This window comes from Phragmites australis, chromosome 5, assembly GCF_958298935.1.
Source record: "Phragmites australis chromosome 5, lpPhrAust1.1, whole genome shotgun sequence".
NCBI lineage: Eukaryota > Viridiplantae > Streptophyta > Magnoliopsida > Poales > Poaceae > Phragmites > Phragmites australis.
Window position 1 is genome coordinate 45,247,905 of NC_084925.1, and position 27,640 is coordinate 45,275,544.

A 27,640-nucleotide genomic window follows, 5' to 3' on the forward strand; every position below is an offset into this window, starting at 1 on the left:
TCTAATTGTGTTGTAAGTTTGTGACTCAATATCCATCTTCTAGTGTCCGGTAGGAGGTATTTGTAACATGTGCATTCTTTCTTCTTCTTTTTTTTTGGGGGGGGGGGGGGGACGATAGTAGTACGTAGTTTCCACAAATGGCTTATGGACGTCAAACAAAAATCATCCAGTACGCTATAGAGGCAGGGGGTAGAGAGTTGCGCAAATGCCAAGCAAATTACGGGAAACCATCAGTAACCAGACCAGCAGAGAGATGCCTTTGACATTTGTGCAGCTTTTGTTTTGATTGAACCATACAAAGGCCCAGCTATAATGCCGTGCCGTGGGTAGACAGAGAAGGTGAGAGGTTGGGAAGGAAAAATTCCACTAATCTTTACCGGAATTGTTCATTTGCATGAGATTGTGTCGTAGTGATAGTGAAAAAAATTATAAGATTGATGCGAAAATCAATAAATAAATGAATATAAGATAATATGAATAGATAGGCAAGATAACCTATGTATCCACCCCTTATGCCGAGTTACCTTTTCCGAGAGAGAGGTAGCTAGGGATTAAAATTTCATCGAAATTTTGTGAATTTTAAATGAGAATGTAATATCTAATTATGAAATTTTTTTACTGGCATATATGAGACCTATAGAGCAGATGACGAAAAATAACTAAAATTTTACTAATTTCAGTCTTTACTCTGTGAACGAAAAAAATTATAAAACGAAATTAAAATTCTGGGAGCCGCTGCGTTGCATTTAAGGCCTTGGCCATCTCATCCCTACGGCCCCAGCCCAGCAGGCGGGTGGCTCGGCTTTCTTCTTCTTCCTATCGCTGCCAAGCTGCCAAGGTCGGAGGACTATTAATGGCGGCGTAGCATGACTCACCTGCCCTCCGTCCCCTGCCCCATGCACGGCCTCTTCCGAAGAGCAGGCTTAAATGCTCCCGATCCAATGCCCCATTATTACCACGACGACCACTCCACTAGCCATTAGCAGCAAGCTGAGCTCCAATCTCCAAGGATAAATACGCAGCTCATGTGCTTCAGCTTCTCCCATAGCTAGTTACAGTACCATTCTCGCTGTTCCTTGGTACGCCTGAATGGCGACGACACGGCGGCGTGGGGCGGCGGTTGCCGTGGCGAGCCTTCTGGTAGTGATCATCAGCTGCGTGCTGGCTGGAGGTGCTGTCGCTGCCGGCGCCGGCGTGGAGGAGTGCGAGGAGAGAGCGCGCAGCGACCGCGTCGAGGCGCTGCCGGGGCAGCCGCAGGTGGCGTTCGCGCAGTACTCCGGTTACGTGACGGTGAACGAGGAGCGCGGCCGCGCGCTCTTCTACTGGCTCACCGAGGCCGCCGGCGACGCGGCCAGCAAGCCCCTTGTCCTTTGGCTCAACGGAGGTGAGTTACCCAGCAACTACACCCACTCCATCTTCGTAATTTGATCGATCTGTGCATCTTTGCTTACTTCATCTTGCTGCAAGCCTGCAATGATCCTTCGTTTCATGCTAGGTAATACTAGTTTATTGCTGGTTTTCACCGATCTTGGTATGATCTTATCATACGCCTCAGTCCTTAGTGGTGTTGACTGGTGAGTGGTGACCAGTCATTCCCTGGCTAGAGTCTTTTCATGAGCTCTTATTTTTGCAAGTTTATTGGAGTTCAAAAGGATCAACTTTCCAAAGCTTTTGACACAAACTTCAAAGTTCGAACTTCTTGTCACTCGCCTAGCTAGCTGGCTGGCTAACGGAAAGCGCCATTCTCTCCCTTTCTCTCCTCTAATCAATACGAAAACACCATCAAGGAGGATAATGTGTTTTGATCAGAGCATTACCGTGCAACTGGTCGCTGTTTAAGGAGGCACGGGGTGCAGTGCAGTAGTAGTAAATTCAGGGGAGTAAATGTGTGAGCAGACGTGACCACACCCTGAACAAACATGAGCGAGGGAGCAGGAGCAGCAGCCGGCTGCCATTCCTGCGTGCAGGGCTCGGCAACATGACAAGCTCTATCCTTTGCCCTTTTTGTTGTGCCTTTTGCTATGAAAGCATATGCCAGTGTGGGAGAGAGGGGCAAAGACCATCAACATTAGGGCAAGGAAACTTCATGTTTGGTACTGTGATTTTTTAACATGATCTTTGGCAGAGTTACGTTTATATATGCCACACTACTGCTATGCCACCATGGACATGTTTACTCATAAATAACTGACACTGACATAACCTAAGTACACTGCCTGCATTAGTAGGTCCTATGCCAAAAGCACTGCCCAACTTTTTCATTTTTATCATCAGACAACTGCACTCCTAAGTCCTAATGGTGTCGCTTCTACAGTGTTTGTTTGTTGCTGTACCGGATGCATCTGACAACACTTACTTGAATCCATTCAGCCCATGCATGTATAATTTTTTTCTCAAGCAATGGCCATGCATGTATATGTTTTGTCCCTTTCTCGTGTCTTGCTGCCACTAAGCTCCTACCATAAGATCTAAACCAAGTAATGGCTGTTGTACTCCATTGCCTTGACTTCTTCTCAGTGACCTTCTGCTTGATCTATAAGCATCAAAATGCATAACAGGCAGGTTAGTTTCTCGGTAGCCACCAACAATCATGAACATTGTTTTAACACAATGACAATCATGAATGTGTACTGAACTACAGAACCACACAGTTGTGGAGTACTGCATGCTACGCTAGTTAAAGATCATGAGGTGAAAATCAGACTAGAAAGTAGCTAGAGATACTAGTTTGGCATGTTGCTGGAGCATTTGGATCTCGAGTCTTGAAGAGTATGAGTATTCAGATATATGCAGTTGACTCCAGCTGCGAACAGGGCATGCATGCATGCTCGTTGATCCCAACTTTTGGACTCTAGACATTAATTCCTCGCCTCCCAATATCTTCTGTCGTCCTGCAGCATGTGGTGGAACCGAGATCGTGTTCACAGTGTCATGCTCATGCCAATTGCCATGCATGTTCAGGTCATTCTTTTATTTTCATCGCTGACTACGAGTCCATGACAAGGTCACTTGCAAGGGATAATAAGATAAGCAAATGGCTTAGGCTTCAGACTCTTATAATTACCAACCACTAAGCAGGGTCTCTTGGATCCCAAGTTGGCCCTTATCATCAGCAATCTCTCTCTCTCTCTCTCTCTCTCTCTCTCTCTCTCTCTCTCTCTCTCTCTCTCTCTCTCTCTCTCTCTCTCTCTCTCTCTCTCTCTCTCTCTCTCTCAACTGCTTGGGCTGCAATATTTAAATGCCCTTTGCTGCCGCACGTACCTGCTCGACTGTGCAGGGTTGTCCTCATCACCCGGCAGCAACAGTAGGAAAATACCTCCGGATCGGATTCCCTCTCGCGATGCTGCAGGACTCATGGCTCGTCGGCCGATTCAGAATTGCTCTGAATCTGAAGGCCGCAAGCAGGATCAGCCACAGCGTCGGCGGCAGGAGCCTCACGAATTCTGATGAACGAACCCGTCCTTTGAGATCGACGCAATCTTGGGCTCTTAGCCACAGGGTGGTAGTGACTCAGCCTCAGGTCACGTGACTGCAAGCCTGCTGCTGCTGCAAGCAAGGGCCCAAGGCGAAATGAAATGAAATGATGAAGCTGCGTGGTGCCCGAAGCCGCTGCAGATGTTTGTGTTGTGACCCGCCAAAAGCTGCATGCATGCAAGGCGCCACCTTTCCCTGTTGTTTTATCGTAATCTTCCGCTGCTGCTCGCTCACACCACTTAGTCTTATTCCCTTTGCTTCGTCTCTGGTCATCATCACCCACTGGGTAAAAGCCAGGGGCTAAACACCAAGAAGCCTTTGCCCCAAGAACAGGGCTGGGCTGGGCTAGGGCAGTGTGGTGAGTGACGACAAGCCTCTGCATCGGCATTGCAAGGCACAGCAAGTTCCAGTGTTCCTGTGTTTGTGTACGCATGCAGAATTGCAGATGCACTCATTCAGGGACTGTGGCCTTTTCCTGGCCTTGGGTCTCCTTACACATAAAAGGAAAAATAATTATGCAATGCGATCAGCTATAAATGAGAATGACACACACAGACACACTACCTGGGTTCCACTGGCACCATGGCTTGTCTTCTTTGACTTGGTGCTTCGGGAAATGTGGCTGGGCGCAGAACGGGCGGTGCACGCTTCTGCTGCGACTTGGACCTTTCATGGATTCTCCGCGTTCTCTTTCTTAAGATATACTATCTTATTAGTAGGACATTTGGTCAGTGATACTATGCTTCTGAAGCTAGCTGCCTTACTTGTGTAAGTGTGTAAACTATCGAGTATGCTCCACATCATTATGGAGGTCAACTTTGAATCTCTGTCAGTCATGCCATACTGCAACGATACCTTGCTGAACAGATGATCCAATCATTATCGATTTGAATGTTGGCATGCCATCAGTCCGTCGAACTTATATCTGTAAGATCGAAACATCGTATATAGTTGTTATTTTAGTCATTAGCTCATTCTTTTTTGTTGCATCTGCATTTCTCATGGCTGAAAAAGAACACCATTGCTGATCAGTTTTTCGAACACCAATTTTGATCATTTGCCAGGTCCTGGATGCTCGTCGGTGGCGTATGGAGCATCCGAAGAGATAGGTCCGTTCCGGATTAAACCAAACGGGACAGGGCTCTTTCTGAACAAATACTCATGGAATAGAGGTAAGATAGCCTGGCCTCAGAAGAAACTGCTCTGATGCCAAGTGTTGCAGCGCCAGTGACTGATGGAAAGAACGGCAAAATTTGTTGCTGCAGAAGCAAACCTTCTCTTCCTCGAATCGCCTGCCGGAGTCGGCTTCTCCTACACGAACACCACCTCGGATCTCAAGACATCGGGCGATGAGCGAACGGGTAATCCATCACTGGTCCTTTTGGGTGCTGTAACTTTTGTTGATTAAAAATCTTGTAGCTACTTCATCACTAGGTGTTGCAAAGTAAGCCTACATTGATGTCAATGTGAATTTGGTGCAGCTCAAGATGCATTGCAGTTCTTGATCAATTTGATGGCACGGTTCCCGCAGTATCGACACAGGGACTTCTACATAGCTGGAGAAAGCTACGCTGGTAAGTCTCTGTCATTGGTGATCCGTATGATCTGACAGTACCACTTGAGAACTCAACGGTGACTTTTCATCCAAATTATTTCTCTCCGTTTGTTCTTGTTCTCCCTTCGATTCTAGGTCACTACGTCCCCCAATTGGCAAGGAAGATTGTTGAGTACAACAAGGCTTCACCATACCCCTTTATCAACCTGAAGGGAATCATTGTGAGTATCATCATACAAGAGCAGCCTACAAACTCCAAGATGCTACACTTCACCTCCTATTCACATCCTGATACGGATTCAACCTGAAAAAGTCTATGCCTCGCCTGTCCTCAGGTAGGCAACGCAGTCACTGACAACTACTATGACAACATCGGCACGGTCACCTACTGGTGGACGCACGCCATGATCTCCGACCGCACCTACAAGGCCATCCTCGAGTCCTGCAACTTCACCAGCGCCAACGTCTCGCGCACCTGCAGCCGCGCCATGAACTACGCCATGAACCACGAGTTCGGGGACATCGACCAGTACAGCATCTACACGCCGTCCTGCGCCGCGGCCGCGGCCAACGCCACCGTGCTGAGGTTCAAGGACACCCTCATCCGCCGGCGGTCCTTCGGCTACGACCCATGCACGGAGACGTACGCCGAGAAGTACTACAACAGGATGGACGTGCAGAAGGCAATGCATGCAAACACCACGGGGATTCCCTACAGATGGACTGCCTGCAGGTTTCATAGATTCTTTCCTGACACGTTCAAATCTTTTCCGTTCTTGTCATGGTTGATTCGGCGATCGAAGAGTAAAATAAGATGAAATTGTTTTGAACTTGCTAACACTGACAGTGATGTGCTCATCAAGACATGGCAAGATTCTGAGTTCTCCATGCTGCCGACATACAAGATGCTGATGAATGCTGGGCTTAGGATATGGGTGTTCAGGTAATCCAAAATTATACTTGGATGGGGCAGATAAGTTTTCAGTTCGCGTAACCCTTTGTCACTTGACAAAATGCAGTGGCGATACGGATTCGGTAGTCCCGGTTACGGCTACCAGGTTCGCCATCAGCCATCTTGGATTGAAGATTAAGATTCGCTGGTACCCATGGTACTCAGGAGGACAGGTACTGAAGTTGCCAGAGCTGTTTGGCACTTGCCAGAGCTGTTTGGCACTTGCAGTTTAAGCAGTAAGCCTGTTGTTACCGTAACATCTTTGAGGTGCATATGTGTGTGTGCAGGTAGGAGGATGGTCTGAGGTGTATGAAGGGCTCACATTCGCTTCGGTGAGAGGTGCAGGGCATGAGGTGCCATTGTTTCAGCCCAGGAGGGCGTTCAGGATGTTCAAGTCGTTCTTGGCTGGGGAGCCATTGCCCAAAACCTGAAGGTTCCTGGCATGAGCTGATGTGTACCTCATGTCTAGCTACAAGTCTGAAGAATATGTAAAAGATGATGAGAAGGTGATGGGGAGTGTTTGCAAGTAGAAAATAGGCGTGCAGTTCATAGCTGAGGAGTGGATTGATTGGTGTTGGGGAAAAGGATGATAACAGAATAAGGATGGTTATGCCATGGAAATCATGAGCATTGCGATGATGAGCAAATAAATTTCGAAGCTCTCACTGTCAACTTGTTTTATCACTACAAATTTTCACATTAAGATGTTTCTTCCATGCCATTCCAAGAATAAAAGTCATTAAGTAAATTACTCAACATGACCATATAGTCATCACTCATCAGTGATTTTATTCTGTGCGAAAATTGGTAATGGGTTCTCTGATGACAGTATGCAACAATATGGCAACTAATCTACTGAGTCCCGGTTGCATCTCACATGCCCTGTAACTTTTCTGAAAGAGAACGTAACATCTTCAGCAGACTAGAGAAGAATCAGACCTTAAACCCCTCAGCACGGAGGCATCGCTTGTGAGCTTCGATCCATTTTGTGCAAGCAGATTCCCCATGTTCAACGATGCACTCATCTCTCAGCCTCTTGGTATCAGGGCACGCGCAGCATATCTTCTTTTTTGGCTTCGAGTCAGCAGCAGGAGCTGCGGCAGCTGGCCCTTCATTCACGGCTGAGCTTTCAGGTGATGGCACAGGCACTGGGATTTCTGTGCTACCCATTTTCAGCTGCAGTACTTCAGGTATTATCTGCAGAATGCAGACAAAGGGAAATATTCATTCTGTGGATCACCAGCATATTAGATATTTTTGGAGCCTGGTCTCTAGAGGCTACCACAAGAACAAAGCTATAGCAACAAACATCTCATATACATCTGAAACAGCCCTGAGCCTCTGAAACAACCAGTACAAGGAAAAAAAAAGGAATCATGACATGCTAATGATGTTACAATCACATAGTGCAATACAGAAAAAGGCATGTTGAGCTATACTTTCACTTTCACATAATTGTGAGCTGGATTATTCGCTTTGAGTAAAATTTCAGCATTAGTGCACCACTATCTTGTTCTCCATAATTAGATATATATTTTTTCCTGAAAGATTATTGTGATCTTATTTTGTAATTGCCACAGTTGGAAATAACTTCTTGCTGTCAATTTCTTTTCCTTTTTACTTCTGTGTTTCTGAGTCAAACACACATTATGGTGCTTGTATAGAGTGTGCGGGTAGATGTAGGACTTAGACGTGGGACAAGACGTGGGTTGTACTATGTGCGACTTTAGTATCCTACAATGGCTGCGACATGCGACGCAACACAAGTTGCGGAGCATAAGGTGCCTTTTGTAGTCCATGTGTAGGAGTTCGAGTCTATAAATAAGAGAATAAGACAACTTAAAAAGTCACGGTGGTTGGGCGGCACAAATATCTCTCTTGCATCTGTGTGATTCCATTGTTCCCGTGACCAGTGCTAGAAGGTGCTTGTGTGTGGTCGCTAGTATTCGTGGAGTGTTTATGACTAGAAGAGGACTACTCGTGGAGTGGTTGGGAGTGGTACAGGAGTGATTGTTCATCTTCTTCCGTGTGTTTGTGAGTGCAAGAAAGGATCCATAGGCCAACAACCACCCTATTCAGTAAAAGAAATGCATTTGGAATTATTGCCCACTCCAAGGTAGTATGAAAAAAAGTTGGGTAGTCATCAAAGGAAAAGGCAAGAACATGCGGAAACATGCAGCATCAATCTTCTTATGAGTTTTGACATTGCAGCATCACATATTAATCAACAGAACGTTGTGTTAGCACTCTTGTGCACAATACCAAAATCACCTGTCACTAAAATTCACTCCTTTCTTAACCAAACATACTACCGTGGTCCTATCAACAAGCAGTTCTTGATATCTCAGTCCTCAGAACTAGACAACTAGTGGTAAAAGATTTGCCAAGGATGAACCCTGAATGCCCTCTAATCCATTGTAAAACAGTTAACTGAACTAAGTGTATCGCACCACGAAACATCACAAATTGCCAAAAACAAACACCCAGGCAATAATGAGACATGCAGAACAAGATTCCAACACTGATGGCTAACGCTCCTGCAGAGAAATCCAAGCCCAGATAGCGTAAACCATGGCGCGATTAAGCGGGAGATGGTAATCAAAAGGGCGGGCGAGAGGGGTCTGCTGGGAAGGGTGGAGGAGAAGAAAGAAGCTGCTTGCCTGGACAAAAAAAAACCGAGGATCTGGCGAGCACCGAGCGTTACTTTGCTCGTGAACCAAGGGGAGGGGCGGGGCAGCACGGCTGCGATGCCTTCGCTGTCGTGCCGTGGCTTCTCTTTTGTTTGCGGCATGGCGGCTGTGCGCGTTTCCTCTTCTCCCCTTCTTGGGGCATAAGAAAGAAGGTTATATTTCTTTTAAATTTTTTTGCAAAAAACCGCCAGCTTTGGGGTACATTTATCAAATACCCTCTTTGACTGCATGATTCGCTGCTTGCATGACTTTCAAAATAAAATTATGGCTTCTAGAATGTTCTTAGTAGTCTTCTAAACTATTAAATTGGATCTATGATCCTAGTTTTGCACACGTATGTGAATAGAGAGACCAAACAATGACATGATAGGCCAATTTAAATAGTTCTAAGGTGTAAAAAATGAAGCTAGATATCACCATGTCATCCTAGGGAACCTAGAGAGTCACGCAATAACCATATCATACAATCAACGGTTCTACGAGAGTTTTTAACAAACTTTCAAAGTTGCAGGTAGAAGGTTAGAGAAAAAGAAGTTGTAAAGAGATTTTTGACAAACCACCAAACTCCGCCGGTAAGTTTTTACTATTTTCCCTTCTTTTTTCGCCGGCTAAGTATCGCGCGAGACCAGCAACATCGCAGGAGAAGTGAGTGCCCTCTCAAAAAAAGAAAAGAAAAGGAAAGGCAGAAAATGAAACGTGAGTGCCTGTGGCCGCGAGAGGCGAATCGTTGCGCACCGTGCCGGCGGCCGCGTGTCGCCGGCGAGCGTCGTTTACATACACGGCGGAAGATTTTCTTTCCCTCGCCCTGGCCGTCAGTCCGTCACACTCACACTGCTGTATGGTCTCATGGACTCCTGGGTCGCAGTCTCACAGAGAAGACAAGCAGAGACACGCTCGAGCTACGCGCTCACCCCGCGCCGGCACCGCACGCCCTGAGAGAGACGCAGCAAGACCGCTCCGCCGGCTTCAGACGGCCGGCTCGAGCAGTGCAGATGCCGCAAGCAAGAGGTGACCACGACTCCGAAGAATCAAACACGATCACATGAGCGAACGCGTTGGTCGTTTCGCCGGTGCGTCTTCGACTGGTCGGCACTCCCGGCCGGTCTTGCCCTTCGTAAATAGATTTCTTCTAGACAACCTCAAACGTCTATAGACCACAATAAGAGAGTAATGTGCTCGTCTATAAACCATAATAAAAGCGTAATGTGCCCTTCTGGCTTCATAAATCTCTTTATGCATAGGTTGTATGTCTAAGATATGTACATATATAGAATGTAACGTATATTCAAATACTATAGCTTGTAACCAGTGTTAAAGCTCCAACATGAACGAGAAGGCCAATAAAAAAAGGCACTTGGTTTGATGCGTTTTTGTGGTGTGCGTCATGGCACAAGCGAAAGGAACAATGTTATTTCACTCGACACACAGAATGTTACACGGCAGCAGCACGACGGCTCGACCCTTCTGCTTATTCTATCGCACCCCACTTGGGGTGCCAAAAGCGTCCGCTTTGCTCGTAAAATGGTACAAAAGGAACACCGAACATCATAAACCTCCTTCACTGATCCGGTATTTGGAAGGCATATTGTTTCAGGATGATGAGTTCTTGAGGACCCACTCCACCAGGGTGGAGACTCCGAACCCGGTGGCCGCCCGCTTCTTGTCGTTCCACACTGGCCCGGCCATGTCGATGTGCATCCACTGGACTTTCTCGTCGACAAACTGCAAAGAGAAGCACGAGCGCCATTATTAGTTCTGTGCTCTGAAAAATCTCTGCCTTGAGAAATATACCAAGTGGGCCAGAAGCTAAGAACTCTACAGTGCAGAACACAAGTAAATGAAACGAAGCAACGCAAAAACAGTGTTCGCCGAATATACATCTGATCCAATATAAACAAGTGTTGATTCATTCAGGTAGCAAACCGGAAAAAACATTAGGAAGAGATGTACCTGTTTCAGGAACAGTGCAGCGGTAATAGAACCGCCCTGCCTACCGCCAGTGTTGACCATATCAGCAACACCGGACTTCATCGACTCCCAGTAGCTTTCTTCCAGTGGCAGTCTCCAAAACTTCTCTCCTGATACCTCAGAAGCCGTGGCAACTTCCTTGGCTAGCTCATCACTTGGTGTGAAAATTCCTATCGAAAATGTCTCTTTTAGTATGCAAAAACAAAAGAATCTGATGTTCCATGTTCGAAGCACTTAAAGTTCAGTTGGCGGACAGGAATGCACCGGATAAGAGATAAAATTTGGTTGAGCTTACCGGCAATGCTAGGCCCAAGTGCAACAACGCAGGCACCAGTTAGTGTTGCCAGATCAATAATCTGCAATTGAACATTACAGATGAGTCAACAAGCACTGATTCATTAAATAAAGAATTCATTTTATTGCACAATATTTTTCTGTAATTTTGTATTTTTAGCATCTTATCACTATAAACTGACAAGCACAACTGATTCATTAAATAAAGAATTCATTTTATTGCATATTATTTTTCTGTCCAAATGGAATCAAACTAATCCTAGTTCTCTAAAATTGGACCTAGCAAATAAATTAGCATCCACAATGCTAGAACAAGTAATTGATGATCATGAGTACAACTACAGCAGGAATGCCCATGATGACATGTACAGAAGAACATCCAAATGACAACTATCTGAACAGACCATGCCATCCATGTCATCTGTATACAAATAATTCATTACCTTGTCAACACCTTGGTTACAAGCATAGACCAAAGCGTCAGCAAGGGTAAGCCTTCCCTCCGCATCAGTGTTATTTACCTGAAGGAACACATTTACAAAGGAACAGTTTAGTACAAAACCGTAGACAACATGGACCATGACAACTATGATCCCCACTTAGACTACTTTTCGAACAAGCAGGATTAGCATCACACTATTGCAATGCTTGATGGATCATGCAGATCATGGTCTTTTACAATGTGTTGGAACAAACATACCTCAATCGTCTTCCCATTGGAAGCAGTCACAATGTCACCAGGTCTCATGCCTGTGCCACTAATCATATTTTCACAAGCAGCAACTATAAAATGAACCTGCGAGAAGGGAAACCATTGGCATTTAGCAAATACACTAAAAAAAGGTCAAACCTAGATATTACTCATCTAGTATTTGAAAACTGAAGTACCTCTACTCCAGGAGGCTTGATTTGGCCCAAAGCTTTAGCTGCACCAAATACAGCGGCAGAGCCTCCCATGTCAAATTTCATCAATTCGATGCTGCAGCCTGGCCCAGTCTTAATGTTGTAGCCACCACTGGAGTCATAGGTGAATTGAGTATAAGACACAAAAAGTTTTACCTTCATGACAAACTATATCGACATATCTACTTCTAACTATATGTCATTGTAATAAATTCATGAAATAAGATTAAAGGACTACAAACCTGTCAAAAGTTAGACCCTTCCCAACGATAGCCAGCTTTCTCTTGACATTCCCACCAGTGGGTTTGTAACACAAGTGGATAAAGTGAGGAGAGTTAGCAGATGCTGCAGCAACTCCCAAGTAGGAGCCCATCTTTAACTCTTTGCATTTCTCCACATCTAATATTGTGGCAGTGAATACATCATTGTATGTAGAAGCGATCTTTGATGCCTCCTCCGCGAGCACAGCTAAAAGGATGAATGAGTACAGCAGTAAGTGCATCCAGCAAAGAAATCTATGGAGAACACTAGATGTTCACAGAAAAGGTATACCGACCAGGGGTTAGAACATTGGCAGGAGAGTTCACAAGCTCTCTCCCGAATATCACGCCTGACGAAAGATTGTTAGCATATTTAAGTTTCTGATCCAACTCTGGACCAGAACCCAATCCAATAAGATCTACTTGTTTCAGATGCACCTTCTTCGATTCAGACTTGTATCTGCTGTCCTCATACGATCCGAGCACAGTTCCTGCAATTCAAACAGGTACAAATTCTAGCATCAAGCTATTGCAGTCCATAACCATAATATCAGAGAAACATGTGCAGGAGCATTAAGTACCGGAAGCAATTGCCGCCGCAGCATTGAGCTTGAACTCTTCCTGGATCCCACTTGGGGAGGCAAGAACTATAGCAGCGCTGCTAGCTTGAGCAGCCTTGGCAACCGATGCGACGGATTCGCCAAGGCCCCGGCAAGCCGCGGTGGTGGAGGGGGCGTTCTGGCCAAGACCAATCAGACCCACCCTCTTGAAACCCTGCCCCGGGAGGCGGAGTACCACCGATTGCCCGGGTTTCCCAGTGAAATCTTCCTCGGCCGTAGACTCCGACAGTAGACCGCCGATCTGGCCGTCCAGCTTCTTCAAGATGGCATTCTCGAATTTGGAGTCGGAGTCCTTGGACAGATCCTTCTCTGTGACCGCAACAGCGAGTATGTCTCCCTTCCAATCGGAGAATTCGATGTCTTTTGCGGCAAAAGTAATCTGCAAGAACAAGAGGAGAGCACAGGTTGAGCTCACTGCAGGACAAAGGCAGCGACTTCCAACGGACTAAGTCGGAAAATCTAAACAAAGATGCAGTTTTGGCTAGGAAAGCACTAGTTTTGATCTCGACCTAGCACTTGTTTAGCGTTTCAACAGTAAGTCCTGATCAACTCAACCTAAGACAGCAGCTTTTTTTTTCTGTAGATGGAAGCTAGACACTGATAAAGCAGACGAATCCTCGACGATTCAAAGCACTAGAAACCAGAGACAGGAGCCCGCGCGCGAGCACACACCTGGGGCGGCTCGACGGCGTTGGGCTTGGTCAGGCCGAGCGCGGGGGCGGCGGCCGCGGCCTCGGCGGTGTGGCCCATCCGAGCGCGGTGACCGAGCTGCTGGCGGCCGACGGGCGCGGGGCAGCGAGACGACGAGGGGCGCGCGGACAGGGCCGCGGGCGGCGCGCAGGAGAGGCTGAGGCGGCGCAGCAGGCGCGGCGAGCGGCGGAGCAGGCGGGACGCGAGGACGGCGGCGGCGGAGGTGGATGCGGCGGTGGTCATGGAGGCAGCGCGGAGGCGAGCTATATATCTGGCCGCGGTTGCGTCCCCAGCCGTCCGATCGGGACGCGCCCTTGTATGCGTCAGCCGCTCGGGATGCGGTGACGGCTGCCCTCCGCGAAACCGCTCCGCGCACGCTGAGGCTCCCCGCGGTGTCTGCTACTGTGTGCCTGACATGCGGGACCAAATGAGCTGGTGGTCCATCTGTCAGTCAACTGTTTCCTTTTGCGGTCTGAGTTGTGTTGGTTTGTTGGGGGGGGGGGGGGGGTATATACTACGTGGCCTTGTAGGAGTTGAAGCGTGCAACTCGAGGACTCCAGCTCAGAAATGGATGAGGCTTTTTATTGGTTTTGTTTTACGGAAAAGCGCGAGAGGCCAGGATGAGGGCTTTTCTTTTTCCCGTGAGAGAGAGAGAGTGAACGCTGATGCTCGATGGTGATGGTGGCAGTTGCTACTCCGACAAGGTGAATGACCGAATGAGTGAGGGTGGCATTTCCGTTCTAAAATTGATGCCGTTTAGTGATACGTGTAGTTAAAAATTTTGATCATTAATATATATAAAAGTAGTAAAGATTTGTCACATGAAAATAATATTAGTATATTTGTAATAAAAATACTTTCAAATAATTATATTTTTAATAATTTTGGATAAAAATATTTAAGAAAAACAATGGTCAAAGACATAAAAAAGAACGGAGGCAGTATCTGACAGCGTGCGCTTCATAGAGCACCAAAGTTTCCACTCGAATGACATGGACGTCGATACCAGTCATGCATGACGCAAGAGTTTTGTTGATACTCGCAGCAGAATGATAGGTTCACATCATTCTTCAATCTTATTCGGACAAGAAAGAAAGGACCAGGTTTACAAAATATCCTGTTCGGTACCTCCAGCATGTAGATGATCGATCGTGTTGTAATTGCTTATACAGGGGTTTGGATCGAGTGATCATTTCTAGTTACAATGTCACATCGTTCTGTACAAAAGCATCGATAGGTGGAGAATATACACATCTTACATGAATGGAAACAAGACTACAGATTTATTATAACAGGGGAATCCCCCAACAAAACCAAGAAACTGTACTTCCCTTTGTACACTTAGCACATATGTGGAATCTTTCTTTGCAACGGCAACAGATCTGAAACTCCTATGTACATTATGAACCAGTAGTAACTGTCATATTAAGACTACACAATATTACTTCCACCTATATCCCCTGCAAGGAAAAACTGTAAGGGCCAATGTCAGCACAAACAACTTTAGAGGGGTTGTGCAACTGTCAAGTGTCATATTGATATAATGATGAAATGACAGTTCCCATTTACGTAGCTGTTTACCTGTCATACTCGCTGAACTTCTCAAAGGAGTGCTACAAAACTTTCTGTCACAGATATAGGTAATCAAGCGGCAAGACATTAGTGAAATGCATGCTATCTAGATGCGATGACAGTGAGTCATCGGTCTGGAGTTCCGGGCTCCAGCGATTCCCCCTTCTTGTGAGCAGTTAGTTTCACCTTTTCTCTTTCTGCTTCCGCTTGGGCTCTTTTCTTTTCCAGCTCCATCTGTTTAACGTTCTCGGCATGGGCACGTTCGAACATTTTCACGAAGCTCAGCAAAGTAGAGACAACTGTCCACAGAAAGGGCGGAATAATGACTGTTCAGTAAATGCGAATGTAAAATGGTATTGATCTGAAGATTTGGTGGATATGTATATCAGTTTCTGTCATGATCAAAAGTGTTTGCTAAGGCTAAAAAAATGCAGAGTGCTGAAGCAAGCTGGATGATTTCAATTTCATGTCAAACCACCAGAGAGCAAGGCCTCCTACAAGCGTATGTGTCACAGTTTGGATGGTTTTGGTCCAACTGTGACAGTGAGAGTTTGGAAACAAAGTGCTTATTTGCAGTTCAGCTGAAATACGACAATTGTAACTGATTTAGGTTTTCAAATGAACGCACCCTTTTTTAACATGTCTTCCACATCCATAAACATCCATCTACCTTTTGTGTCGGACCCGTTTAAGGGTGGTAGTGGGTCGGGTCGGGGCCCATGGGTTTGACCCGGCGGGGGGCGGGTTCGGGTATAAAAATCGCCCCGCGAGGCCATCGGGTCGAGGCCCTGACCCGAGTTAGGTTCAGGTTCGGGTTGCATTTTGTACCCACAGGTGTCCTATGGGGTCCGAAATCCTGAGGCCCATTAACAGTTCACACGCCACACGAGAATATAGCATCGTGACATACGTGTGCACCGCACATACACTCGTATGGCACATCGTACTGCACACTTCATGTGGACTGTACACTCGTGTATACTCTGATCGATGCACCACGCCACCAACCGAATAACGTGCGCGCGGCTCGAGGAGGACCTAGACGACCAGGAGGAATGACGAGGTTGTTGGCACCGCGCATTTCGTCGCTTGCCCTCGCTCGTGGGAGGCGGGGCGCCCGATGTTGCGCCACGGCGGTGTGGGCCCGAGAGGTACGACGGGGGCCATTCATTCGTTGCCCGCTCGCGCTCGGTGTGGGCCCTCCAGTACAACAGGGAAGTTGTTCGGGTTTTGGGTCCCCGCCGGGGCCAGGGGCAGGTATGGATTTGCACCCGATTTGATTTTCAGGTCCGGATCGGGTTTTATGTTTCGGATCGGATGCGCTCTTGCTACACCTAGCCCCGACCAGACCCATTGCCATCCCTAGATCCGTTAAGCTTTGCATATTAGCAGACTAAATGAGCCCTTTTAGCTCACAAGAAAATACCTTGCTCAAATGGACACCGAACAGGATCTTCACCAAAATAATGTGCTAGAGAATCTGCACTTTTCCCCTGCAAGTTAAAATAAGAAACTTAACCACAGAACAAATGCTACCAGCCGAAGGGCATGCGGCACAATTTTTTTTTAATGATGATGCAGCAAGATATTGACAATCTTCAAGTCTTGACGTACCGCAGTGCTGTAAAGCAAAGCTAATGACCTTCCTTCAGCTTGGGCATCAGCAAGAAATTCCTTCAATTTCTGAAATAAAAAAATATTCCGAATGTCAAAATCAATAAAAAATATTCATGTTTTTCTCCGTCTTTTTATAACAATAGCAAATAATATGCATAAAATCTACAAAAATCCTGACTTATGTACAGATAAATGTGCAAAGCTGCATTCAAGTGTTATGGTTTTAATAAGAGAAAATTGGGTATATACTAGACATGCAAATGAACGAACAAGGGACGATCTAAGGAATCATTAACTCTATCATTATGTACACTATTGGCACCTTGTACACTAAAGCATTGGGAAACCAACCCTGTAAAATATCTCTGTTTCTGGATGATCTTTTTCAGATGATGCCAATTCCTGCTCAACCTTTTCCAGTCCCTTAGTTATTGCTTGCATTTCTTCCGCCAACTCTTTCAGTTGTATCTGTTTTAACTCTGCACTGTCAGCGAGCAGAATAAAACCACAACAGATCTATTTAGCATAAGATCAAAGCTACCTTTGAGGCAGGTTCTAAATGTGCGAGATCCCTGTCAAAATCAAGAACTTCCGGAAGCTTGTCCGAAAGAACCTGCGAAAACAATTAACTTTGAGAAAGAGTTCATCAACATAAAATGCAAATGTATACAAAGATTGGCATAACAGTATCAGTTTTGTGAGAAAACTCAATGTTGACATACTGGGAGCAAAGCAACTAGTCCAAAGTTACACACATTGATTGATGAACAACCAGTTTATTGAAAGAAGCTCAACTTAGGTGGAACTCACTGTAAAGGCAAACTTTGTTAAAATGGTAAGTTTACTTGTCATATTGTCAGTGCAACAAAGGAAGGAAGGAGCACAAAAAAAGGAAGCTACTGGTGTACAACAAAAACCCACAAAAAAAATCCTGACACAGATCAACTCTCCAACCCACTAATGCAGTGAATCGAGGTACTGCTTCTGAACAAAACGAGAACTTAAACTGTGCCAACCTTACTCCTTGAGTAAACATCTATCACTGATTACATGATAGCGGTGATATCACTAGACATAATCTTGTTAGATCGAATCTCTAAGGGCGCGAATCAGATCTTGGGAAGAGAATGAGAGATATCTCTATGTGTAAGTGTAAAATTTAAATCAATATGCACTAAACCGTCCCAAGCAAAAAAGAGCGATACTTTAATAATGATACAACTATATGAAACCTGAAAACATAATATAATATCAAACAAAGAGAAAACCTTTAATATTTGATTCTTATGATAGGAAAACATGATTAAGGAGAGGGCTATTGAAATAGATATCACACCTTGCATAAATAATGCATGAGAGTCATCCTATTATTACGTGCACGTATATCACTGAGCTTAAGAAGACTATCCAATCTAAATCCAACAGCTGCACCTGGAAAATGAAAAATTGTGTTAAAATTTGAATAATCTAGTCAAGAGTCTGCTAGCAATTTCATGAGACCCAAAAAACTTGTGTAGAAGAGTTTTTTTTTTCTATATAAACAAATTACTATAGTTACTGCTTTCCTATTTGTTGATTATGGGCATACAACTGAAAGCCTTGTCCAAAGGAAATAACAAAAATATCAATTGGATTAGTTTTCTTTGGAGATATTTCTGGATTTTTTCCCAGTTGATAAAAGAATTGGTGAAAGAGGCAAACTTCAGAAGAAGAAAAAAACACCAGTGTAAATATATATACTAGTTGTAGACTATTAGTTGACCATGCTATTGGGAATTAGAATGTTGTCATTGCAGTTGCAAAGTTTGGTTCCAGATCTTAACCCCTAGCTATACTTTTCACTTGTGGCAATTGGTAAATGCTCCAAATTTACTTTAACCACCGGTTTCTTCTTATATGTAAGCCAACTATTTATGTAATTAATTAATATATCAACTCATAATGTGATACAGCATGAATTGTGTTCCTCCATGTGCTACTATTTAATTGCAAAATCATACGGTGAATTTATCGATGTTACACTGGGCATGCTGACTGACCCCTTGCAGTTCCTTGGTTCAATGCATTCCCCAAGGAAAGAATTGTTTGCATCACTCGCTTCAGCTTGGCAGAGCTCCTAACCTGACCAAACAACACAATACATGAAACATGTGTTAGCATTTCAGAGAACAATGGAGGTTAGTTGATTACAGTATACCTCTTCAGCAACAGAATTCATGATATCCAAGCTATTTTTCAGATCTGCAACCTGAAAGAACATATAGATTGATGCATCGATAATTTAAGCTTTATATATTCATCATAAAAACAGCAACATAACTCCATTGGGGGGGGGGGGGGAGGCATTTCACAAAAATGCCATGTTCTTCTTACCTGTGTACAGAATTTTATCTTAAAGGATAGGATTCTCAGTTTTGACTCCACCCTTGGTACTTTCATCATTTCCAAGAAGAACTAGCAACATGGAAATAAGTCAGAAATGAAGCTACTGCTTTAATGATGAACAGTATGTTTATGACGCATTGAATGGAATGAAAGCATAGAAAATAGGCCTAGAAGTGAAGTAGCTAAGTTTGGCGGTGACAAAGAGACTGTAGAAAGAGGCCATCTCACAATACCATCTCCCAAGAAACAGCCAAATAGTTGACATGCATATTAAAGTTGTGTGCATCTTAGTTTTCAAGTTTTCATGGTGAAACCTTGCTGATTATGCTCAATGTGAAGTGATACCTCAGTTTTAGAATACTTGGCAGTTTAGTTTGGAGCAATATCATATTCCCCAAATAATTGGTATTTACCACTCCTGAGGTGGAATTTCTCAAAATACCCCTATTAACCACCTAGCATCCTCCACTTTATACCTTGTTTTTCATGCTTGTGGTATTAATTAGAGGGTATTTTGATCCTTCTTTTTTATTTACAACTTTCTTGGTATGAATGATTTGGTCGAAATTGCCAAATATCAGCTACATAAACCACGCTAAGCTTGTGTGTACAAAAGTAAGCTGTTTTCCTCTACCACAATAATGAGATATGAACTTTGTTAGTTAGATACCAAACATAATTGATCACGAAAGAAAAATAGAATAGCACAGGAAAAAAGGACCTGTTCACAGTTCCCTAGGTTCTCTTTTTTTCCGTTATAACCCTGAAAATTCAAAATATCTGTCAATAAATAATAGAAAACTGATGGATAGAAATCAGCTAGTATGCCACAATACAAATCATGAGAGGCCTAATGATATTTCAGATGAATATGCTGGGCAAAAATGTACTTTGAGTAGTTCCATTTCTTCCTTAGTTGGACAGAACTTTATTAGATAATCTACTTGATCACCATCAACAATGGAATCGTCAAGGGCAACCACTGAACCCTGAAAAAGGAAGGGAAAAAAGGAACTATCATCAACATAATCATTACAACTGCCAAACACCATCAGAACATAAAGAGACTTTACTTTGATAACACATGACCAGAAGTTATTAAGATGCCCCAAAAGATCAGCTTTGTCGAATGACTTATTCAACCTTATCAACAATGCCAAAAGGAGGAGCTTGTGAGGTGGAAGCCAAAGGCGTGGTAAGCACCGAAGAAGGCACAACAGGAGAGGGCGCGAACGGTGCCGGGGAAGAGAGGGAGAAACTATGATAGGTGTGGCAGGAAAGGTGAGAAAAAACAGTGGCTCGACCAAGAAAGTTGAAAAAGTAGGAGAGGTATGAGGATAGAAGGGACGAGACTTATCAAAAGTAACATCTTGAGAAATGCGTATCCGACGAGCAACAGAGTCCTAACACCTATAACCCTTATGCTCAGCACTATAACCAAGAAAGACACTCAATAAATTGAGCGATCAGTTTGGTATGTTCATGGGGGGCTTCATCTTTGGGTGTTCTCTCTGGCAACATTCCTTGTCCGCCTTCTTGTTGTTGCTTTTGTGTGTTAGTGGCCTATCTCCCAGCTTGATGTCAAGAATGTCTTTCTTAATGGTGAGTTGCGTAAGGATGTCTACATGCACCCACCGCCAGGGTATTCTGTTCCTAAGGGCATGGTTTGTCGTCTCTGTCGCTCTCTCTATGGCCTAAAGCAAGCCCATCAAGCCTGGTTTGGGTGCTTTTCTTCTGTGATCATTGTCGCTGATTTTTCTGCTAATGCTCATGATCATACACTCTTTGTTCACACTTCCTCTCGTGGTCGAACTCTTCTTCTCTTGTATGTTGATGAAATGATCATTGCACGAGATGATTCAAAGTATATTGCTTTTGTGAAGGCTCATCTCAATAAACAGTTTCTTATGTATGATATCGATCATCTTCGTTACTTTCTTGGAATTGAGATTTCTTCTACTCCTGAGGGCTTCAATCTGTCCCAAGAGAAGTATATTCAGGATCTTCTGTATCGTGCTTCTCATTGATGAGCGGACTGTTGAGACTCCCATGGAGCTTAACCTTCAGCTTCAGTCCACTGATATTGAGCCTCTTGCAGATTCCACTCGCTACCGTCATCTAGTTGGGAGTCTTGTTTAACTTGGTGTCACTCGTCCTGACATTTCTCATGTAGTGCACATCCCCAGTCAGTTCGTTTCTGCTCCCACACAGCTCCACTATAGTCATCTCCTGCGTGTTTTGCACTATCTTTGTGGGACTATCTCTCGTCGTCTCTTATTTTCACGCTCCATCTCTTTATAGTTTCGTACTTATTTTGATGCTACTTGGACTAATGATCCTTTTGATCGCCGGTCTATTTATACCTATTGTGTTTTCCTTGATGGTTATCTCATTGTTTGGAAGACTAAAAAGCAAACAACCTAGTGCAGAGGCTGAGTTGCGAGCCATGACGTTGTTGACAGCGGAGCTCAGTTGGTTACAGTGGTTATTTGAGGATTTTGGTATTTCTTTTTCTACACCTACTCCTCTTTACTAAGACAGTACATATGCTATCAGTATTGCTCGATATCCGATGAAGCATGAGCTCACCAAACATATTGGTGTTGATGCTTCTTACACATAGACACAGGTACATGATGAGGTGATTGCTCTTCAGTATGTTCCTTCCAAGCTTTAGTTGGCTGATTTTTTCACGAAGGCACGGAGTACAACTCAGCACATGTTCTATCTCTCCAAACTCAGTGTAGTTGATCCCCTATGAGTTTGAGAGGAGCATTAGATATATGGGGACGCAATTCTACACCTAGTATATACATACATATATATACATACATACATATATGTGTGTGTATGTGTGTGTATATATATGTACATACATATGTATGTATATATTGCTCTGTGTAATATCCCCAGGGTATAGGGGTTCTTTGCATATTGTCACATGTATATGTATATATACTAGCACAGGGCCTCTAGGGAATACAAGTTGTTATTCCTAACAACATTCACTTGAGCGAAGTTTTTCTGATCTTTCAGGAAGGCTGTTTGTCAACTATGCCAATTTTCATTAACTTGTTAGGAGCCTAATCCTAATAACTAAAAAATGTTGCTATTTCAGACAATATCCCTTCAATTAAAATATGAATTTATTTACCATTAGATCAGGCAGTGGCATCTTAATATTTCTCAGCATAATTTCACAATTCTTTGAGCGCTGAAGATCAATCTGCACCAAAAAAAGAGAGTAATGTTATGTGCTTTGGTCACACAGCTTAGACGTGAACAACTGCAACAATGGGTATGGATAGTACGTACCAAATGAACTTTTTCTTGTTTCGTTGCAACAGAAAGGCTTTGACGTTGTCGTTTCGCCTCCATATTTGGCATCGATACTGAGAAAAGACTTTCAAGCTCAGAAATATCAATCTCTGGAGTCCTGACAAAGAGATGCATGGACTAATATCTTAAAGTGCCTGACACTTTCCCATTCAGTTAACAAAGAATTTCATAGAAACATTTGATACCTAGATGCTTCATCAGCCTTTTGCGTCTCAGCCCATAAGCTTCCCTGTGTTGCTCTTGACACTTTCACCCAGTGCAATGGCTTCAGTGGTGTCCTCTTAGATGACTGGTTTGCACGTAAACTTCTAGGACTTCTAGAGCGAGCTGTGCTACGGTTCTTCGCACCAGATGAGAATGTCGGAGGTGGTGGAGGGGTAGAACTGACAACACTTCCCTTACTAGGCAAAGAATGTGAAGAACCCCTAGGAGGGGGGCCTGGTGGAGGTGGTGATGGTCGAATTGCTGTTGGCTTTTGTGAAGCATTGTTGTCCACAGATAGCTTCAGGGGAGGTAATGGGGGTGGAGGTGGTGCTGATGGTGCAGAAGTGAAACGAGCTGACCTGGAATGCAATGGTGGAGGGGGCGGAGGAGGACGAGGTGCTGCCATGTCATTTCTTTTACTTGTGGATGGAAATGAAGAGACCAAATAGCTAGTTTGAGAAGGAGGCAGCAGCGGAGGTGGAACGGGCGTCATTTGCAGCCGTGGACCAGTTTGTGAAAAGTTAGAGGTCAAAGGTGGGGAAGCTGGATATATAGATGCTGCACTGGCCTTTTTGTCTACAGACTGAGGTTGAGATGATGAGGTGTTAGGATTATTCAGCAGTGGAGAAGGTGGAGGTGGAGGCGGTGGTGGCGGTGGCCGTAGAGGAGAAAATGATGATTTGGCTGATGACGGGGACATGGGTGGTGGAGATCGGGTTCTCTTTTGTTGGGTAGAAATGACAAATTCGGTAAATGAACGTGTAGAACTAGAAAATGGTGCTGGTGGGGGTGGAGGTGGAGGTGGGGGTGGTGGAGGTGGAGGCTGAGGTGGTGCAACTTTTTCTTTAGTGCTTGTCACCTCTTCACCATATGACAAAGGAAACATCACTGTGGCTGATTTTAGAGGAGGAGGAGGTGGTGGCGGTGGCGGCAGCTGCAGCGCTGCAGTAGGATATGATCTTGTAACTGAAGTTACCGCCGGCTTAGTGCCTGATGATATTAGAGGTAATGTGGGCAAATCCGTTGGGACAGATGTTCTTTTACTTCTTGATTCCTTGTCTGTGGGCAATGAAGAAGCTGATGACAATGCAACGGCATTGGGTCCTGTAGAACTATCAGTTCGTAACTTCCCAAGTATTTCATAAGAAGGTTCTTGTGATTGAACCAGTTCTTCAGTTCTGGAAAAACCTTGTGGAGAGACTGATGGTTCTGGAGAAGTCGAGGAGTGCATGGTTGCTCTAAGGGAAATATTGATGACACTTGTACTAGTATTTCTGGGTGAAGTAGAGGAAATGGGGATGGGGGCTAATGAGACAGTTGGTGGAGGAGGAGGAAGAGGAGGAGGTGTGCACAAGGGTATCAGGGATGCTGCTGATGCTGATTTGTATGCTACATGCTCGACTGGAGTTTGTGAACCAGACTTCTCACCTGATGTTGATTCTGATATATCTGATAATTTTTGCACTGCTGAGTCAGACTCAGACATCAGTCCCTGAGGCTGAACTGGTGAAGATGGTCGTTGTGGTATGACTGTACTTGAAGAAAGTTCCATTGATGAAGTAGGCCGTGTTTGTGGAGGAGCTAGTGCTGCAGTTTGTGATTTGGATCGAACTTCAGCTGAACTTGAATGTAGGGCACTTTGTTTTGGTCCAGTGCTGACAAGCATACCCAATTCATTTCCGAGCTTCGGCATGACAGTAGAAGAATTAATTTCAGCAGAAAAATTGTCAAAGTTAAGTTCTTCTTGAGTATCGAAGAAAGTCTCAGATTCATCAGAAATGGCTGAGATCTTTAGCTGGGCTGTGTGAGGTACAATATCCCTCTTTCCATCCAACCAGTCCATATGGTTAAAGATATCTAGCACCTTAGCAAACTCTTCAATCCCAAGTCCTTGTTTCTCTTGATGAATAACAGGCTCTGTTGTGACATGTGAAGTAATTACGTCCATATCGGAAAAGATGACCTACCATCAACAGAAGTTGCATGTTAAAATCCATGTATTACAAAAATAGTCTAGTTTGCCACTTGACATAAACACTTGCCTCCAGTCGAAAATCTTTAGGAAATTGGTCTTTTGAATTCCATAACATGTCTACTTGATCACGGTTAAGCATCAAGATGTTAGACCTGATGAAAGCTGTGTTGAACATGATCCGGAATACCATCTCCTCACGATCCAGATCCTCATACAAATTGATACACTCTAGGACAACGTCACCTTGGACATGACACTGAAGGTTTATTTTCACCAGTTCATCTGCCTAAGTTCATAAAATGGTTAGTTTATTTGTGGTGAAGGTTATTGAGGAAGATTAATATTGCAAAATTCTTAAATATTAAAAACTGCATACATCAAAAGATTTACGACATGGAAACCTATTAATGACAATGCAGTAGCTCTAACAGTTTGAAAGCAGCACAACAGATAACCAGAAAAAAGATATTACCTGTGAATAAAAACGGACAAGGTTGCTTTTCTTTGGAGTTGAAAAAAGAACTTTAGGAGTCTGGTCAGGGGGCATGAGTGGATCTGGACCATATATCCTGAATATTGGACGGAAACCACCTTGACCGCAAAAATTTGGAACCATCCTCAAAATAACACAATCTAGTGTCAGGGCTCTATCAGCTGGAGGCCATTCTGGCATGACATTCTTCATTGAAATATAGCGCAAGTATCTCATTTGAGAAGGCATGGGATTCAGAGGTGAAAACATCTCCAAGAGCACCAAAGATGATTGTTTGTAGAGCATGTCCAGTGTTTTCTGCTCATCGGAATAAGGCCCCAGATATATTAGAACAGCAGCTAGCATGAAAGCCAGAATAGGCCAGCACCCTTGTTCACAGTGCATCAGCAGTAAGTTATGCTGACCCAAAGAAAGCCAGCTTTCGCTGGACTTCAAGATGCAGTGTATCATTTCCATGGTGAGGAGTGGACACCCTTCGTAGTGGCCCGGGTAGTCCAATACAGTCATACCGTACTCAGATAAAATGTGGTATATCAGGCTTTCTTCCTTTCTAGTCCCAAAATTTGAGATCATGAATGAGTGATCACGAAAATTTTCCAGAAGATCTGCTGCAATACCTCTAATGTGGGCTTCAAAATGGTCATCTTCCATCTCTTTCATGGAGAAGCAATGATCAAAAACTGAAACAAAAATATAACTTATGCGTCAAACATGCCAAAGCCGGGTGCTATTTTGATTATCTCCATAGAGCTATTAAGTTATTTCTTTTTCACTTGTTCATGAGGGTACATGTATTATTACTACCATCAACGTGCATCATGATTAATGTTATCTTTCAATATACAAACCACCATCCCATCTTTCAATCATTGTATAGTCCTTTTGAACAAATCTAAAGGCACTCTGGTCTCTGGAGGGCCACGATAATACATGTACCTACATTACATACATATTCCGGTGCTTTTGCATATTTCATAACTAAGGAACAGAATTTTTATCCTGAAAGAACCACAGAAATTGGTGCAATTGGCCTCAATTAAATTGTAAGGAGGGGAAACAGGATGGTTAAAAGGGTCACCTAGCACTTGTAAACTCTCTGATACAATCCAGAACTGAAAATTTGAGAGCAATGACCCATGAATTCTTAGGTTCTTTTAAATTCAGCTTGCTATACTCACCACAGCTCAACTCAAACACGCTTAAACAAAGCAAATAACGCCATACCTTAATTGAACCCTTTCCTTAATTCCTTGTACTAAGTTGCTAGGGCACAAAAAAGAATTTACCTACTGCACGCAACTAAAGGCACGGGAAATGCAAAAGAAGAACTCCGTTACCATAAATGTTGTCCGTGATGAGGAGCAACCCATCGGGCGGCTTCTTAAAGAAGAACTTCCGGAACAGCGCCATGGCGCGGCAGGGCCAACAGCTCCAATATCTGGATCAATTTTATTCGCAAGAACTCCAAAGCTGCTCGACTCTAGCAACTGATTCGGTTCAATCTTTCGCAATACGGCTGAAGGATACGCTAAATGGATAATTGCATCCCCCCAAACTCCAAGAACTGCTCAAGCCGTGCGGATTTGGGCTGCTAATTGCTGCGACATAGAAGGAAGATTGCAGGAAAATAATCAAGAACTGCTCCTGCTCCAGCTCCCAGAAATCTTCTTGAGAACTCCGAGTTAGGGGTTTGGAACCGAAGAGCTCAGGAATCGGAGGTGTATTTCAGTAGATTTGGGTGGTGATTTCGGAAATGGTAAGAGGATAGGCATTGAGTTGGGCGAGGAGGAGGAGAAGAAGAAAGCAACAAGACGATGAGCTGTGGCGTTTGACTAAATTTAATTGTTTTCGTACTAGAAGAAAAATGTTTTCAGGCGCAGCTGTTAACTTCTTTTTAGATGCTCTTTTACTCTACCCTTGTCTACTTTATGTGTTTTTTATTTCGTCAAAAACAATCTTTTTTATCTGATACTTCAAATTATAATATTATGTCATATACCAGATATATGACATGAAGCAGTTGTTTAATTTTTAATAATTTTTGTCAACTCTGTGTTTTTTAGTTCATAGTACTTTTCAAGTTAATTGTTCTAGTTTTCTCTCTCTCTTTTTTTCAGAAATTAGCTACTAAAGCTACTTTAGAAAGGGTGTTCCTACGAAAAACCAGCTCGCCGTTTGTGTTAATTGTTGCGTTAGAAACAAAATGTCGGTTTCTTCAAATTGGGAAGAAGCATCCGTTGCTTTCACAATTATTTTTCTTCCCAAATCTGGCCTTTTTTAGTTTCTACGCATTTAAAGTGACACAGGGTTTGTAGTTAACTGAAAACAAATCAGGAGGTAGTGACGTGCGATTTGAGGATCTATTGTAGGGTCGACGGTTGGTAGTTAGATTTGCCGCTAAGCATCGGACAGAACTTAACAAGGTCAGACTTGATTCTGGAGGTAGGCCAATGCTTAAACGACCCAGGATATGACAATGATCTTTTCTAGAGCCAGGGAGCCTTACTGCAAAACTAATAGAGTATTGCTTTAAGTATTGAAATACGTTAAAAAATAATTAGTAGCAAGACGCATTGGTGACATTTCAAGAGCGCTTATTTTTTAAGACTCTGGATGTCTTGATTATTAAAAAACAACTTTTTTAGATCT

General features: G+C 43.9%; 3 protein-coding genes across 4 annotated transcripts; 1 reads left to right on the forward strand and 2 right to left on the reverse strand.

Annotated features, from left to right (window-relative positions):
- The first annotated feature begins 764 nt into the window (after nt 1-764).
- LOC133919986 (serine carboxypeptidase 24-like) lies at nt 765-6,623 on the forward strand. Its single transcript, XM_062364591.1, has 9 exons — nt 765-1,384; nt 4,539-4,646; nt 4,740-4,835; nt 4,956-5,048; nt 5,165-5,250; nt 5,365-5,762; nt 5,877-5,972; nt 6,049-6,154; nt 6,269-6,623. Exons 1-9 carry the CDS (start codon nt 1,090-1,092, stop codon nt 6,410-6,412), a joined length of 1,422 nt encoding a protein of 473 aa, XP_062220575.1. The 5' UTR covers nt 765-1,089; the 3' UTR covers nt 6,413-6,623.
- A 124-nt stretch (nt 6,624-6,747) lies between these two features.
- On the reverse strand, nt 6,748-8,805 carry LOC133919987 (cytochrome c oxidase copper chaperone 1-like). 2 transcript variants are annotated; one of them, XM_062364593.1, is made up of 2 exons: nt 8,642-8,805; nt 6,748-7,178 (listed from the first exon to the last, which is right to left on the reverse strand). In XM_062364593.1, the coding sequence occupies exon 2, from the start codon at nt 7,149-7,151 to the stop codon at nt 6,915-6,917; it is 237 nt and encodes a 78-aa protein (XP_062220577.1). In that variant the 5' UTR covers nt 7,152-7,178; nt 8,642-8,805; the 3' UTR covers nt 6,748-6,914. The 2 variants fall into 2 exon arrangements, with proteins under 2 accessions (XP_062220577.1, XP_062220578.1); XM_062364594.1 differs by lacking the exon at nt 8,642-8,805 and adding an exon at nt 8,502-8,621.
- Nucleotides 8,806-9,937: 1,132 nt separating this feature from the next.
- On the reverse strand, nt 9,938-26,840 carry LOC133918123 (formin-like protein 7). The gene is made up of 27 exons (XM_062361866.1): nt 26,329-26,840; nt 24,971-25,671; nt 24,566-24,784; nt 22,505-24,486; nt 22,296-22,416; nt 22,135-22,206; nt 19,871-19,969; nt 19,702-19,743; nt 18,969-19,049; nt 18,793-18,843; nt 18,635-18,716; nt 17,932-18,026; nt 17,137-17,208; nt 16,947-17,063; nt 16,593-16,661; nt 16,405-16,471; nt 15,108-15,277; nt 13,389-13,802; nt 12,678-13,095; nt 12,393-12,587; nt 12,079-12,304; nt 11,822-11,948; nt 11,634-11,729; nt 11,377-11,454; nt 10,935-10,995; nt 10,622-10,809; nt 9,938-10,393 (listed from the first exon to the last, which is right to left on the reverse strand). The coding sequence occupies exons 1-27, from the start codon at nt 26,399-26,401 to the stop codon at nt 10,262-10,264; spliced, it is 6,048 nt and encodes a 2,015-aa protein (XP_062217850.1). The 5' UTR covers nt 26,402-26,840; the 3' UTR covers nt 9,938-10,261.
- Nucleotides 26,841-27,640: the final 800 nt, after the last annotated feature.